The 15838-nt window shown below is 47.8% G+C and overlaps 2 protein-coding genes across 2 annotated transcripts in view; one reads left to right on the top strand and one right to left on the bottom strand.

Annotated features, from left to right (window-relative positions):
• LOC143186621 (protein FAM76A) overlaps positions 1-15838 on the bottom strand; it is a 44339-nt gene that overhangs the window by 20618 nt on the left and 7883 nt on the right. The gene's annotated exons all lie outside the window — the stretch shown is intronic.
• On the top strand, positions 9096-15698 carry Blimp-1 (PR domain zinc finger protein 1). The gene is made up of 8 exons (XM_076390295.1): positions 9096-9604; positions 10957-11127; positions 11290-11409; positions 11898-12023; positions 12107-12233; positions 12309-14165; positions 14508-14849; positions 15439-15698. Exons 2-8 carry the CDS (start codon positions 10963-10965, stop codon positions 15597-15599), a joined length of 2898 nt encoding a protein of 965 aa, XP_076246410.1. The 5' UTR covers positions 9096-9604; positions 10957-10962; the 3' UTR covers positions 15600-15698.

Here is a 15838-nt window from a genome sequence, read left to right as displayed (position 1 = left end):
TTGGATACAATTGATGCTAGAGGTTGATGTTAAGAGATCGAGACATGGTCAACTACTGAGACATTTAGCTTAATGTATTTTAGTATTGAGTAGTTTCTTGTTAACGCTGCAAAATTGAGAAAAATCCTCAGTCTAGTGATTATAACAAGATGCATAAAGCTTGTATATTCTATCTAGAGTTCCTAGCAATGCATGCTAACGCTACTGATGGTAACTAAAGGTGTTAATGTCGAGATTGCAGACATCAGTAAGAAGTTAGGCTACTCTCAGTCTTCCCAAAGCCCAGATTCAGAATGTCACGATTCAGTAGGGAAAAGGATTGACTTCGGTCACGGTTGGTTCGTGACTTGATCGACGATGAAGAAAGAGCCCTCTCGACTATCATTGTCCTGTCGAGATCGATGAACAGATAGCGAGAATTCAGGGCCATCCAGTTCGATCGACTAATCACGATCGGCGCAACGGTTACGCTCGCCTCCGCTCGATACCAATGCTCCTTTCTCAAGGTTCAACGAATTCCCCTCGATTCGAGGTCCTGCGCTCGAGAATAGAGGCAGGACGATGCCTTTGACCCGCAGCTCGATTCATCTTTCGGTTATGTAATAGACGAATGCTGGCGTTACCTTTTACAGCACGTGCGCGTGAACCTTGCCTCGTAAGTGCATACGATTAGCGCGATTATCGATTGTCCCCGCGTCGACGTGGGAAATCTGATAACTTGTCCTCTGAATCATTTGGGAAACAGTTACTCCCAGGGTTCAGGGAGCAGGAAAAATGAAAGACTTCAACCCCAGGAATACTAAAAGGGAGGTTCCTCAGGTCTGGAATTCGAAATACTAAGCTACGTTAGCATTAGGCAACTTTTGGCCAGAGAACCTATAGTCGATCAAAATTCATTGAAATTGAGTTTACAGGGACAACTTTGATCAACTTCAGGTTCACCAACTCAGTTGCCAGAAGGTTCGCCACAAGTTGCTGAATGTAAACGTAGCTTAATATTTTGAGTTCTATGCTTCAGGATCCTCCCTTTTAGTATTCCTAGGATCGAAAAGTCTTCCATCTTACGACCCTAAAGCTTTTCAACGTAAGATATATCGTGTCACTTTTAAAGCAAGTATACCATATGTTAGATGTTCGTCGTTTCCTTCTGCAAAAAGAATTCAGGATAAATATACAAGAAGCGTAGTTTTCAAGAATCTTCTTCAAGCTTTCGCGAGAAGTTCACCGACTCAGGGGTCAGTATTCCCAGAGTTAATGAAAGAAACAAGGAACCGCGAGATAAAAGGAGGGGGGGAAAATTGGCTGGCTCAAAGTTGCAGAGAAAAGTGAAGGAGGGAAACGATAAGGCGAGGCACGGCCGGCTGGAGTCCTACCGAAAACGAATTCGGTTTTACTTTTGGCCGCGCCTTCGTCCGCCGTCCAACGGTGCTTTTACGCACCTGTACACGCATAGACGCGAGCATAGCGTGGCCCACGTGTAAACGTGTTCACGTATTCATGGTTTTACGACCGTTCGGCGTCGCCGTGCCTGTACGGTACCTTGGCTGTACACAAGCCTATGTACAGTTAGGCGAGTGACGCGGTTCGGTTTCGACGCTGGTACGTGGCGATATGCAGGGGCGGCTCGTGTGTCGAACTAATTCTCCTACACGCCAATTCGCGACACAGAACTCTCGATATATGGATAACTCGATTAACCCTCTGCATTGAGAGGTCCTAGGCTTTCCGTACATTTTGGCCCTTTGGAAGACTTAGGAGATAACTGAAGGGAAATGGTTGAAGGTTTAGGGGATGGAAAATTAAAATGAGAGTGGCGAGTAGATTGTTCTCGCCTGGGAGAAATAATTATTTTAGGTATAGTTTTTCGAAGTTCTAACAATCTACTGATAGAAATTAGGAAGAAATATGTCGATTTCTGCCTAGGTCCCCAGATGATTAGTTACTAGATAATTGTTAGAAGTGTGGGGGAATGATATCCTTATGTTCTTTAGGAATCCCTGTATATCACTGTCGATTACAAAGTACTTCCAAATTCCTCTCAAAATTTCAAGGCAAACTCTTGAACCCTAAGCTAGTTGACCCAGTAGTCATTAATAGATCACTTAATTAAAGATGTCGATTCTTCTAATGAAAGAATACTTTTAAACTGAAGAAAAAGAGGGACCTTTTAATAGTCAATTCACATCTAAATTAATTTTCTTTCATAGAAGAACTTAGTAATTAAAGCGAGAGTATTGAGTCAACTATGACTCAATAATCGATCACTTCAATAAATAACGATTTTAAAGTACTCATCTATATATCATTATTTAATATTTATTCAAGTGATCGACTACTGGATACTGATCAAGCCTGACTCCTCTACTGCCTCCAAATCACAGCCCATTCAATTTCCTAAACCTGCAATTGCATTAGGCATCGTCGACACGGTTCTAGCACGTAGCTCGTTTAGGAAGATTTTCGCATAGCTGGGAGCACGGTTGCGTTAAAGTTCGTTCACCGCTCGACCACTGTCTCCGTCCGCCCCTGTCGGTGAACGTGCCGCGGACGTGTTGCGTATAAAGAATATAGGCGCAAAAGGGGGTCCCCTATGGGGGTATCGGAACCTCGTTACTCAGCGCACCATGCCTATGGTGTGGTCCAAGTCCAAGTCCAAGTAGACCTCCAAGTGGGACAATGACCGGCAGAGACCTTCTTTCAGATCCGTGGCGAGAGAGAATGGAAGGTGGAAGGAGGAGAAAGAAGGACGAAGAGTGGAGGCGGCGGCAGGGGCGTAGAGGGGAGGGTCGACAGGGGAGGGAGGCAATCGCGAACTCACTTCGCTAATTCACTTGCTCGTTGCTTTTCCGGTTTACATTTTGCTACCAGCCGAGAGTGCGTCGGCCTTTAAAGACGCGGCTCGAGAAACGCGGCGGAAACGGGACTTTGATTTTCGCGAGGAACCAACAGGACAACTCGTCTGACCAGGGTCACCCGTCCATCCTATGATCCCAGATCGCTCTCGACATTGAGGCGAGACGACAGGTCCGATTATCGATTTCGAGCGGTCATAAAAATTCAAATCGGTTAACGGAACAGGCTGTCCAAGGCGACGTTCTTTGGACGACGTTGGAAGATAGGACGCTTTTTATCAGCGCGGAGATATGAAGTTCGCTGCGAGATCAGTCGCGGTAACAGCACTTTCTACAAAAAGCTCGAACGCAACATGTCCCGGTTCAAAGCCTTAAAGGTCGTCGACCCCAGCGAGCCGCGCAAACCATCGACCTTCTTACAGGCGTCCAGACCTTTCTTAACCAGCACGAACACGAAGCGAATATTTGATCGTTCTATCGACTCCCGACCTTTCGAATCACTGCTCCCCTCGTTGGTCAAGCTACCGCGGAAATTCACACGGGACGACCAAGTTTTCTAGCTTACAGTCTTAGACGGTCGGAAGTTTCATGGACTCTACCTCCTCATTTTCGAGAACTTTCTTTCGAACTTCGGTCAGCCGCGAGTTCGTTCAACTATCGAATCCTCGAAGGCGAGGATGAACTTTGTAAACAACTCGGATACGTGTCCCAGGCTGTCGAGCTTCTAGACAAATTTCAACCCGTTATTCTCGGAAGCCCCTGTGTACACGCAATCGACGTGATAAACACGCATACGCACGTGTGGCCCGTTATCCTCTAAAGTAACAGTTACGAAGAGTGCGGCACGAGAGAGGTAAAGCACCTTGCACACACGCTGGGTCGGGTCGATTCGAATGGGCGCCATGGACACGGCATTTCCGGTTCACATTCGGTTTTCTATTCGCGGAGGCTATTACGCCTTTCTGATTAGAAACTGCGTCAGAGTTTCCCTTCTCTCGCACGATACTCTGAGGACGAAGGACAGGGGCCTTTAATTTCCCTTTCTACAAATCTAAGGCACCTGGAAGCTAAACTCAAAAACGAAGGATTAAGGGGTGCCCTACTGTGACTTCGTCAGAAGTAATGAAAACTTTGAGAACTAATTCTGGAAAAATTACAAATGCAGTTTTATTCACTTTTGGTAATTTATGACTGAGCCTTTTTTGGTTGTCTTGTTTAATTCATGAGAAAAAAATGGTTGAATTTTTTTCGCAATTATATCACACAAATTTGCACTGTAATTGCTTATATCTCGTAAATAAAAAATGCTATCAAAAAATCATCGATCATGCCATAGTAAATACAATCTTATTTAAAAAAAAATTGGATGTGAAGTTACATAACTTCCACAAATATTAATATTTTTATATCAAATTTTCGATACATATATACTGACATGTATATTAATGAATTACTGAAAATGAATAAAATCGCATCGGTAGTTTCTCCAGAATGAATTCCCATAGTCCACCAGTTCTGAGGGAGCCGCAGTAGGGCAAACCCCTTAAGGGAGTCAAAGACAACAAGCAAAGTTCGCAGACTGGAGTCCAACGAAAACTCGTTTCTGTCGGATTCCAGGAATCAGTTAACACCGATGCGAGGTTCATTAACGCGCCGATATTCACGGGCAAGGCAACGGTCAGCGGAAGAAAAAAGGTCAACGACCCTGTTCCCAGGCGAAGGCAGCCGAAAAGTCGGGCCATCCCGAAATCGTGACGATCAGTGCTCGAGCCTGACGGATCCCCGAGAAGCGGTCGAACCGAAGGAAATTAATATATCTGGTACAGTCGTTCCTCCGAGGAGGGAAAAGATCGACGACCCGGGAACGTATCTGGGTTAGTAGTCGTCGGCGATTCACGCGGAAACTTCTTTCGCTAGGAGGGCTCAGCTACGTGGAAATTCGCGATGCTCTGCGCCTGTGTCTCTCCGTGTGTCCCTCGAAAAGTGAAATTTCGACCGGGCCACCGACGAAATTTCGTCACACGAGTTCACTGGGAGGTGAACGACCTCGCCCACATACCCGTTGCGAGTCACTCTCGGAGTTGCATCGCGAAATCGTCGCCATTGATAAAAACGAGTGGAGTCAACAACCGGGGAATAAACACAAGGAAAAGCTGCCGCGCGTGTAGGACTTTTTCGAGGATTTCTACCGTGAAAATAATCGATCCACGCCACCCGTGGCGCGAGGAGGGCTCGCGGGTCGGACGGATTTAATTATTTTCAAATTTCCGCCGAAAGTAGTCCGCGCTGGGCACGAGCGCGGATTAAAAGCGAGCTGCCGTTAAAATCTGCACGCATGTCGGGATTAAAGCTGGAATTATTTTATTCTGAAGGGTGGGCGAGGAACAGAGGCACGGCCGATAGCGTGCAATTACTACTATAAATTTAATTTCAACCGGCAGAGGCGTTTCCACCGAATTACAAATAAATCACGCCCAGCGCGATATTCTATTAATTTCAGGAACAGCCTGGAGTGAATTATTGCAAGTCGATACACTGCAATGCCTCCTCGTCGCAGCGCTGCGGTAAACACTTGCCCTGGCTCAGTGAGCCTGCTGGAAAAAATGCTTCAATTAAACTATCTCATTATCCTTTTAACGGGCCCTTTTTTCTATCGATTCTGGAACCAGTGTTCGGTCCAGGACTCTTGCAACCTGTGGCTCCTATGTACAGCTGGAGCTTCTTTAAGGTAGCTGTTTCCGCAGAATCGTATTAGAAAGTTAATTCCACGCTATCTTGCTTCTAAGGGTGTGACAAAACTTTTCGATACGTCTGTACACCCTTTACCCTCCCTTTACACATACACACGTAATTACGCTTAATAGATACAAAGAAACATTGACATGGACAAGAAGAAAAGACGTTGCTATGGCACAAATTACTAAATCATTCTGTTTCTTCTTTTATTAAATTCTTATGGATGTTCTGAACCATATATTAATGTTAGGACTACTTGTTCAAAATTGAAACTTTAAAAGCAAATAACTCGAATTGGGGATTGTTAAATTCTTTAACATGTGATTAAGATTAGAAGATATTCCTAGGAAACTCGATTTCAGCAACAACTACTTTAATTATGAAAGGCTGTCGAAAATCCGCCTCGTACTTGTTTATGTCGGCTAATGTGCGCTGGCATTCACGGTGAACGTCCCTCACGAAGTGAACGGCGGTATTACCTCGCGAGAATCGATCTTTTGTGCGCGGCAGATTTCGTTCACGTAACCTTGCAGATGGAATCGAGACCGGTCTTTGGGATTAGGAACCGAGAAAGTTCGACGACCCTCGTTCCTCTGTTACGAGGTGTTAGGCAAGTTCTAGGATACATAAGTAACCAGCGAAAAAGAGCCACGTGTAAGACGATGGTCGTTCATCAAATGGGGTTACCAATCTTTATTGCTCTTTGGTAAGGCCAATTCTGAAATATTGCTCCATAATTTGGTCTCTCTACTATAATAATCGTATTCAGTCTTTCGAAAAGCAACAACACAGATACTTTAGATTAGCTGCTTATCACAATGGGTGCTCTACTACTAGGATTTCTCACGACTATGATTATATATGGAGTAAATTAGATCTTAGCGTCTTAGAGTATAGAAGAAACTTCGCACAAGTACTCTTTCTGAATAGAGTGTTAAATGGTCCGATTACTTGCCAGGACATCATTCAAGAATTTAAATTTAATGTTCCATTCAGGAATCTGCATCATCCTGAATTATTACATACTGAATACCATGGTTACTTTAATCCCTATTAGAGAATGTGTATATATCGCATTTCTGCTCGTGTCTTTTTTCTTCTTTTTCTCAAGGGGTTATCTGTCCCGTAAATACATATTATTATTATCTCGAGTAACCCTGACTCTGAACCAGTCAAATTCCTTCTAACCATATATCCAAATATCTCTGCTAAGAAGTGAGTGTCAATGAGAAAGAGAGATGTAAATTTTCCAATTGAAAATCATCGATAGTCGATGTACAGAAAACTCGTTTATTTTATCGCGAAGAAGAGTGGTGTTAGAGGCTAATGGTCAGAAGTGAAAATTACTCGTCTCATTTAGAATTTCGGGTTGAGGTAGGGCCAGTGCCAGCGCACGTATTCCAGGGAAAATCGTTGGGGAGAGAAAATCATCGAGGCTTTAGATTCTAGACCAGTCTGGATCGATTTGGGCCGATTTACATTCACGCGGCTCGTACGTGATCGGTGTATGCACCGAGCCGTGAATGGGAAAAGAGGGGTGGGAGTAGTGGGTAAAGGGTGGCGCTGGGGTTAAATGCACGTCCCCGTAAAGGGGTTGCGAGAGGACAACGGACGAGGAGAAAACGTGTGAGAGGGACGCACCGTGGAAAAAGCGTGCGCTCAAAGGAGGAGTAAACAAGGACGGAAGAAAAACATAGCAGGATTTTTGTAGACGGCCGTCTGGCTTGAAAATTTACCAGACCAGAAGAAATTGTTCTTCAATAACTCTCCTGATAAAAATCCCGAAGCAAAGAATCCACGCGATAACAGCTTCCCAAATTCAAGATTTCCTCCTTCCGATTCTCTCTACAGTTGCAATAGGTTCTACAATATTCCACCCATTTCTTAAAGTCAGACTAAATATAAAGAAGGTGAGTCACGATCCCCCCAATACTCTACGCACTTGATTGCGTGCAAAAATACGAACCCTCCTTGGATCATTCGCCCACGGTCGTCTTATCGATTTCACGCGTTACATAAACCACCCCCGCCAAAACTGAGACGTCTTGCGAAGTTGATTCGACTTTCGCCCCAAACCGAAAACGTGCAGTTCCCCAGAACCGCCAACCCTACAGAAAATGCGTACTCGAGCCCCGACTTTCACCGAACCGACACATTTCCATCTCGTTTTTCCCATCGAGCCGCCTCTGGGGTGAGCGTCTTAGAATCGCGAGAAGTTATCCGAAGAATTAAACTTAGAAGCGATCGGCGCATGCACCCTGTCGACATCGACGGGAACAGAGACAGTGCCGACAGCGTGGAGCATCCAGAGAGAAACAGAGGGCGAAACAGAGAGGGCAGAGGAGAGACAGGGGAGAGAAGAGCGGTCGAGAGAAAAGAAGAAAGAGAAGGGGATACGGTTGCACGCGCTGGAGTAGCCTGGAGGGGTTGAAAGGGGTAACGAGAGCGCGTCAGACGAAGAGGGGAGGAAACTCGTCGCTGAGGGAGGAGGACGGAAGAGGGAAATGCACGGGGCGTAAGGGGTTGAGGGGCGAGGCAGGAGGAGGGAAGGGGATGGAGCGAGTAGGGGGAAGAAGGACGAAAGGCTGGTGGAGAGAAAAGGAGGGAGAGAGGGAGAGAAAGAGGCGAGAGTGGAAGGGAGAAAAGGATCGAGAAGTGCAGAGCGAAAGAGAGGGAAAGGGAAGAGGACGCCGAGGGTGGCGGAGGGAGGACCGTGGGGAGAGAAAGGGGGAGAGAGGGAACCTCTGGCAACGGGTCGATCGAAAGCGCAGCGCAGAGAAATGCACCACCTCTGCTCTGGTCTGGCAGCTTTGCTGGCACACCACCGCGTCCGTGTTGGCCAGAGGGAGACAGAGAAAGGGAGAAGGACGGAGGGAGAGGGAGAGAGAGAGAGAGGGATAGCGAGCGACCAATACCGACGCAGGGGGAGGACGAGCCAAGCCGACTCGCGTTGGGCTAGGTCAGGTCTACCCGAGTTCCACACACTGCTCTGCGTGTGCCATCCAAAGAGACCCCAAGGCGGAGACAACCCTCGAAAAAGGGTTGAAACGCGGAATTACGGGAACGCGTGCTTAGGTCCGCGAGCCGAGTGTCTGTCGCGGAAAAATCCAGTCGATCGAAAATAACGTTTGTTTGTTTGTCGAACGATCGGCACCGCGGACGCCGCGTGCTCGACCGCGGGATCATCCCCTGTCGCGGAGGGTGGAAGGAGAGCTCGTCCTCGTCGTGTCACGATTTTCCATATTTTCCATTTTCCGAATCTAGCCGCTCGAAAACGTCGATCGACCGCTTCCGTTCGAACGCCCGAGCGGCCTTCCGTCTCGGCTGTTACACCTGGGAAAGTAACGAGAGGGTGGAGGAGGGGCTGCGAGACGGAAAGAGGTGAAGTGCGTCCAAGTGGTTCGTGTGTGCATACAGTAGTAAGAAACAGTGCTTCCCGAAGAAGTTCCCCCGAGATCGTGGGAGACAACGTCGCGTGGAACGCTGCGTAAATAAAAGGAGGAGGACCAAGGGGCCTGTGGAACCGCACCGAGGCCTCGACGACCATATTTGTTGATAAACAGCGAAAAGGGAGAGTGTCAGTGGTTGATCGGGCCGAGTACAACGACAGCGCCGATCCCAATATCTTCTCCTCGATGTCCTGATAATCGATAAGCGTCGTATAGGTGGTAGAGGACCGCCTGGGCCGGCAGCGATCGGCCTTATCGACGTCGAAATTTCCCTCCCCCTTGACCGAGGGACATTTTCAAATAAATGTTGAGGAAAGCCGGCGTGTTTCATCCCTCAACGCGAGGCAAGCCGAGGCTCCCGAGTGCCCCCAGAGTCGTCGGGATGCCGATCTCTTTGAGGAATCACAGGATCACGTAAGAAACGGAACAGGAAGTACCGTTCTTTTTTTCCGAAAATCATCTCCTTCGAGTGGGGACGCAATCAGCCGCGAGAGCACAACGCGGAAGAGGGAAGAGGGTGCTGGACTTTCGTCGACTCGCAGGTCGCGAACCGATGCACCAAAAGGCGTGAGTACTGTGTGACGATCTATGATGCGAGATCAAATTGGGGAACGAGTTAAGGGAAGAATTATGATCTATGTTGGGGGAAGCGTGTGGCGATTCGAAGGGGTTTGATTATTCTTGGGTCTAGGAAAATATTCTGGCATCAAAACTCAAAATTGCAGGCACCGTGAAAACACTGTGCGTACCCTGTAGGAGGATCGATTTTGTCAAGAGCTGGAGTCCAGCAGAATGTGCAAGGGACCTTTATCACTACTTAATTTCTGACTACAATTTAAAACCAGTTATCTAAAAGTCTAATCTTCGGATTAGAAAACACAGTCTATTTAACATTATGAAACAAGAATCACGCTAGATAAAGAATAACTATGGATCAAATTATTCAATTCCTGTATGCCTTCTAATCCCTCAAAGAAAGCAACACTCCCCCATAATTTTTAGACTTAGAAAAAAAGGAGAGCTTCAAAGGCAATACAAAATATGATTCACCGAAAAATCAGTAAATCAGATTGCGAAGGCAGTCAAAATTCGAGGGCAGAAAGAAATATCCTGCTAATCGAAGGGGCAACGAAGCGCTGGGGAGGGGGTTGAAAAGCAAAAAGTTACGTGGAAAGTTAACGAATACTGAACGGGCTGGTGGCGTGCGATTTCCACGGAAATGGAAATTCAACGAGTAGCGAAAACCCCCGGTGGCTGGGTGGGCCGGCAGGGGGTGAGAGGCGGAGGGCAGACTTCGGAGTTTATGCCCCGTCCCCCTCCCTCTCACCCCTGCAGTCGATCAATGCGTGGACGGGTTTCACTTTCGCGGTGTTAAAGTGTTGCACCATCGTCGATTCACCGAGAAGAAAAACGCGATATTCGCGGCTATCACGTGACTAATTCTTTCATAGAAAAGTAAACAAAGGGGAAGAGGGGTGTCTGACAAATGAATCGAGCGGTCCTCAAAGGAAAACATTTTACACATTCGCGATCGCCGACACGTGGAACGTGTCCACACACTTCCAGCGTTCCGAAGTTAATGGCTGGAATTATTGATCGTATCGATTTAGAAGAATCTCGGCTATTTATAACGCTACGCGCTGTCGGGTGTCATTATGCATAATAATGCATAATGTATCTTGTATCTTGGCTTTAATAATAACGCGAACTTCGCTTCCTCAGTTGAATGGAAGTCGGCAGAAAAATAGAGAAAAGTTGGATACACGAAGTCTACTATAAGAAAATACTATTGAACTTTTCTTTTAATTCTCGAGACTAATGAGATACCTCGATACATGTTAAACGAGCGTAAAATGGCACTTCGATCGTTTTACCGAGTCTCCATCGCGTCTAACGTTTTTTTATGCATTTCTGTGCAGTGAAGGATGGAAGCCAGCGAGTGGGATCACGCGACCTTAAGGGAAGAGGAATTCGAGCAGCATGCCGTGTATTTGGTACCGGATGTGACGGTCTCGCCTGGCGATACCAATCGGGCGGAAGCGTCCCTGCCGAGGAACTTGGTCCTGAAACCTTCTCAGGCTCTCAACGATGTACGTTCCTCCGCCAAAGAATCGTTTCTCGAGACTTCCTCGGTGAGAGTCCCGAAAGGGCTACCGAAATTCGCTAATTTAATTCGCGCTAGAATCAATTATCTGAAATACCTTTTATAAGAAACTATCGCGACAGAGACTGATTGAACCTCGTTCGTGCAGGTTTTGGGAGTCTGGAGCACCAGTTACATCCCCAAGGGGACAAGATTCGGCCCCCTTGTGGGTCAGGTCTACACCAAGGACTCGGTACCGGCTGACGCGAACCGGAAATACTTCTGGAGGGTAAGAATCATTCAAGAGGCTGTTCGAATAGCTCGTAGCAGTTATCTCGCGAGTGTTGGTGGTCACTACTGATCAGTTTCTCTATTTCTCCCCTTCTGTCTTTCCCTCTCGATTGGAAAAAAAACGAAGACGGAAAAGGGAAAAGGGAAGATAGAGAGAGAAGCCTGTAAAGACCAGAAACTGGTTTCAACCGATCTAGCGAGCCTTAAAGCGAAACCCGCGAAGCCATTGATGCCTCGTAACGAATTGATGAGTTACGATAGAGAACTTGGTTCCCTCTCGATTCTCGCTACTAAATCGTTAATATTTCCTAGGCGGTCGGTCGCTTAACTGCTACGAACATCGAAGATTTAGTTAGTAATTTGTCTCGGTCCCTGCAGTATCTCCTGCTGTCCCACTCCCTTGAAATTATCTCCAGAGGCTAACGATTGGCTATTAGAATAAATCACGGAAACAGCGTCAACTAAATCTCGCGTTTCCATACCTAGGTTTACAAGAACAATGAGCTGTTCTACTACATCGACGGCTATGACGTGCAGAAATCAAATTGGATGCGTTACGTAAACCCGGCTTATTCGTCCGAATCGCAGAACCTAATAGCATGCCAGTATAAGGTGAGTCAAGTTCATGCGAAAGCACGTTTGTTCGCAGCTCTCATCAGGTCGATACTCATTTCGATCGTCCCACTCCCTTCCAGATGAACATTTATTTTTACACAATCAAGCCGATACTACCGAACCAAGAGCTTCTGGTCTGGTATTGCAGAGAGTTCGCAGAAAGGCTCAATTATCCGCTGACGGGGGAGTTGATGCTTCAGAGAATACGTAAGTGCACTGTTCGCTCAATAACAATATTAATTAATCTCCCAGAACGTCTTCTAATCGTTGATTGTACCTCAGGGCAACAAGTCCAACAATCGACCCTGCCAACCGAAATCCCACCTACCGTCGATGTGGTGTCGCCTCTGAAGGACTCGTCGATCTACGAGAGACGCTCGCAGATGACCCCGACGGATGGTTCCGTCAGATCAGACGAGGGCTATCACTCGAACGGCTACCACGACGAGATCCTCACGCCCCCAGAGGAGAGCAGCGAGTCAGACTCCGAGAACAACTACGTGTTGGACTTCAGCAAGAACGCGAAGACGTCAGTGTGCAGCAACGAAGTGCTCAAGCAGGACAATGCAGCCGTGAAGAACGAGTACAGGAAGGTCAAGATCAAGATCTCGAAGACCTATGGGAACTTCCAGGCGACGAAGAGCCTGGACAGTAATGGAAAGGACAAGGAGCAAGAACTGTCGAGCAGAGCGGTGACCCCTGAGCTTCAGAAACCAGTGTCCCCCATAATCCTACAGAAGAACGCGGTTCTGTCGACAGTGAACGAGGACGAAATTTCGGAGAAGAACTCGAAACCTTTCTATGAGTCTGAGGTCAAGGGGAATTTGCCTGTCTCTGGTCGGCCGACCTATCTGACCAACCCAAGTAGTTCTATCCTCGAGAATATCCTCCTTCGTAACAGCACGGACAACAACAACAACAGCAGTCACAATCATCATCACAATGGGAGCCAGCAGCACCACCAGCACCACCAGATCCATCACCAGACTCACGTGGACTCTGTGACTCCACCGCCGTCTAGTCCAACGGAGATGGCTTACTCCTACAAAAAGTCCCATCGTTACGGGAACATCCTACCCTGCAGCCCAGACTCCAGCTCGAACTTGCCCATGCAAGCCGACACGTGCGTCAATTCCACCAGCGGCAACAATCCCCTGCCGATGCAAAGCCCTACGAGCAACCTGCATTCAAGCTCAGGGAGCCTTCACTCGAACACTGGGAACCTTCACTCTAGCACCGGTCCCAACGTCCTACAGTCCCATCCAGGAAGCATCCATTCGTCCAGCAACGCGAACAATCATCTCTCGAGCGCGAACGTGCTATCGTCCAGCACGATCCTGACGTCCACGAGCAACCTTCACTCATCCACGACGACCAGCAGCTGCCCAACCAAGAGGAAGAGCAAGAGCCCATCGCCGTCTGCGAACCCCGCCAATGCATCCACCCCCACGATCCTCTACTCCAGTTCCGGGGGCTGCCAGATCGATTCCAGCCCCGTTTACCCCAGCTCGGCTGCGAGCAGCAACCAGAGCGTGTCGCCCATCTCGCCCATTCAATCGCCTTCGTCCTACCCATACGGCATCTACCACCAAAACGGCTCGCTGCACCACAACGTCGCGCCGTTGTCCATTAATTGCGCCTCGTACTCGCCGACCTCGAGCGGGAACGTAGTCTACGAGAGGGCAGATGGGAGGAGGCTGGAGGCCGCGACGAGCAGCCACCAGCTGCCCACCTCGTCGACGATGCAGATCGACGGGAACCAAGCGTTGATCGCTGGCACGCACAATCTTCACTTAGGACACCATCCTGGTCTGACTATCCACGCGAACTCGTCGTCACTGAACCGATATTCACCTGCGAGCTCGCTGTCCCCGGACGACCATGGTTGTTCCCAGAGCGGCTCGCTCAGCCCGAACTCCCAAGGGTCCAGGGGCTACAGGTCGTTGCCCTATCCGCTGAAGAAGAAGGACGGGAAAATGCACTACGAGTGCAACGTCTGCTGCAAGACCTTCGGCCAGCTGTCGAACCTCAAGGTGCACCTGAGGACGCACTCGGGCGAGAGGCCGTTCAAGTGCAACGTCTGCACCAAGAGCTTCACTCAGCTGGCGCATCTGCAGAAGCATCATCTCGTGCACACTGGTGAGTGAGTCTTTTAGGTGGATATACAGGGTGTTCGATAAGTGATGGCAGAAATTTTAATGATTATATGGAAATGTGTCTGATTTAGGACTTATTCTGCTACTGCCGTGTATTAGATCATATGCAGTGGAGTCAGTAGAATAAGTCCCCAGTCAGACTCATTTTACGCATATTTTAGGCCTTTTCCCAACAACTGATTTGGAAATGAAGCCTAAAACGCAATTTCATTTATCTTCATCTTCTTTTAGCATGTAGAATCTTCCCTTAAAATTTCTGACACCTGTTGTAAAGCCTGTAGAAGTTTGTGTTATATTTCGAGAGACTAAAGAGGAACTATTACAGGCGAAAAGCCACACCAGTGCGAGATCTGCAAGAAGAGGTTCAGCTCGACCTCAAACCTGAAGACGCATCTGAGACTGCATTCCGGCCAAAAGCCCTACGCTTGCGACCTCTGCCCCGCCAAGTTCACCCAGTTCGTACACCTGAAGCTGCACAAGAGGTTACACACGAACGAGAGGCCCTACACCTGCCAAGGCTGCGACAAGAAGTACATAAGCGCGAGCGGCCTTAGGACCCACTGGAAGACGACCAGCTGCAGGCCGAATAACATCGAGGACGAGCTCGCGCTCGCCGCGGCCGTGGGTTCGCCGACGTATTACGAATACGGGCCTGACATGAATGTCGGTAAGTGAAACAGAGAGAATTCCTCGAGCAAGATATAGAGGAAATATTTGCAATTTTTCTGAGGACAATTTGTGGAAGACTAATATGACGATTTGTTGACAATTTCAGTCTTGTTTCAATAAATAAGTACAAGTGAATCTGTCAAAAAAGTGACAGGGTAAATTGACGGCACTAATTATATCAGTATTTTTATATATACACATACTGTAGAGTGAAAAGTTCCTTGAGTAGTTTTTTGGAAGGAATACGTTTTTAGCTACAGGGTATTATTGGCTAAAATGATCACATATTAACTGGGTTGAGGGACAGGCAGAGCGAGGGAGATCCCTCTTGCCCCTGTACTATCTCGAGAGACTACTCATAGAAGAGGTACAGTACCAGTACTGTATAAATTGAATTAGATGGTAGAACTGATCTTGCACAAATTATCCTCAAAGAAAAAAAATAGGTCGAAACGAGGTAACGTTCCCTCTATATCTTTATTTCTTCCAAGTTCGGTGGTTTCTGCGTCGCAGTGGTCGAGGACTACATATAGTGCGCTCGATCGATCGTGACAGCAGCCTTAAAGGAGACCGTTCTTTCGTTGCAGGAAACATGCCGAAGGAATGCGAACTGGAGCACATCGACAATTACGAGAGGCACGGATCTGGTCATGGGCCACACTCCACGTCGCTTCATAACCTGGAGAACTCGGTGGCCCGACCGAGCGTCATAGAGACCTCTCAGCCTCACATAATCGAGTGCACCTAAGGACGAGGGTATGAGCCCTTTCGCTCCAACGCAAAATCCAGCCGTGGAATAGTAAACGAGTTGCTCACGACATACGAAAACGGTATTACCCTCGCGCGGTGGCAGTGAGAACCGTACTCGTGCGTGCTTCCCGTTTTTCACGTGGATCGCGAACAGAGAATCTCCAGAGCCGTGTTTATTCTTCGTTTCGTTCGCGTCGGTTCAAACAAGCGTGCAATAAACTCTGTGTAAAAGGGGGA

Source organism: Calliopsis andreniformis, unplaced genomic scaffold, assembly GCF_051401765.1.
Source record: "Calliopsis andreniformis isolate RMS-2024a unplaced genomic scaffold, iyCalAndr_principal scaffold0022, whole genome shotgun sequence".
NCBI classification, from domain to species: Eukaryota; Metazoa; Arthropoda; class Insecta; order Hymenoptera; family Andrenidae; genus Calliopsis; species Calliopsis andreniformis.
Note: the sequence above shows the minus strand (reverse complement) of the source record. Positions and strands in the feature narration are given on the sequence as shown.

Bases quoted from the DNA above. Each gene is read 5' to 3' on its own strand.
- Blimp-1 (XM_076390295.1), top strand. From the start codon at position 10,963: ATGGAAGCCAGCGAGTGGGATCACGCGACCTTAAGGGAAGAGGAATTC. The intron at 11,128-11,289 runs GTACGTTCCTCC...TCGTTCGTGCAG, and splicing joins CTTCTCAGGCTCTCAACGAT to GTTTTGGGAGTCTGGAGCAC. The intron at 14,166-14,507 runs GTGAGTGAGTCT...GAACTATTACAG, and splicing joins GCATCATCTCGTGCACACTG to GCGAAAAGCCACACCAGTGC.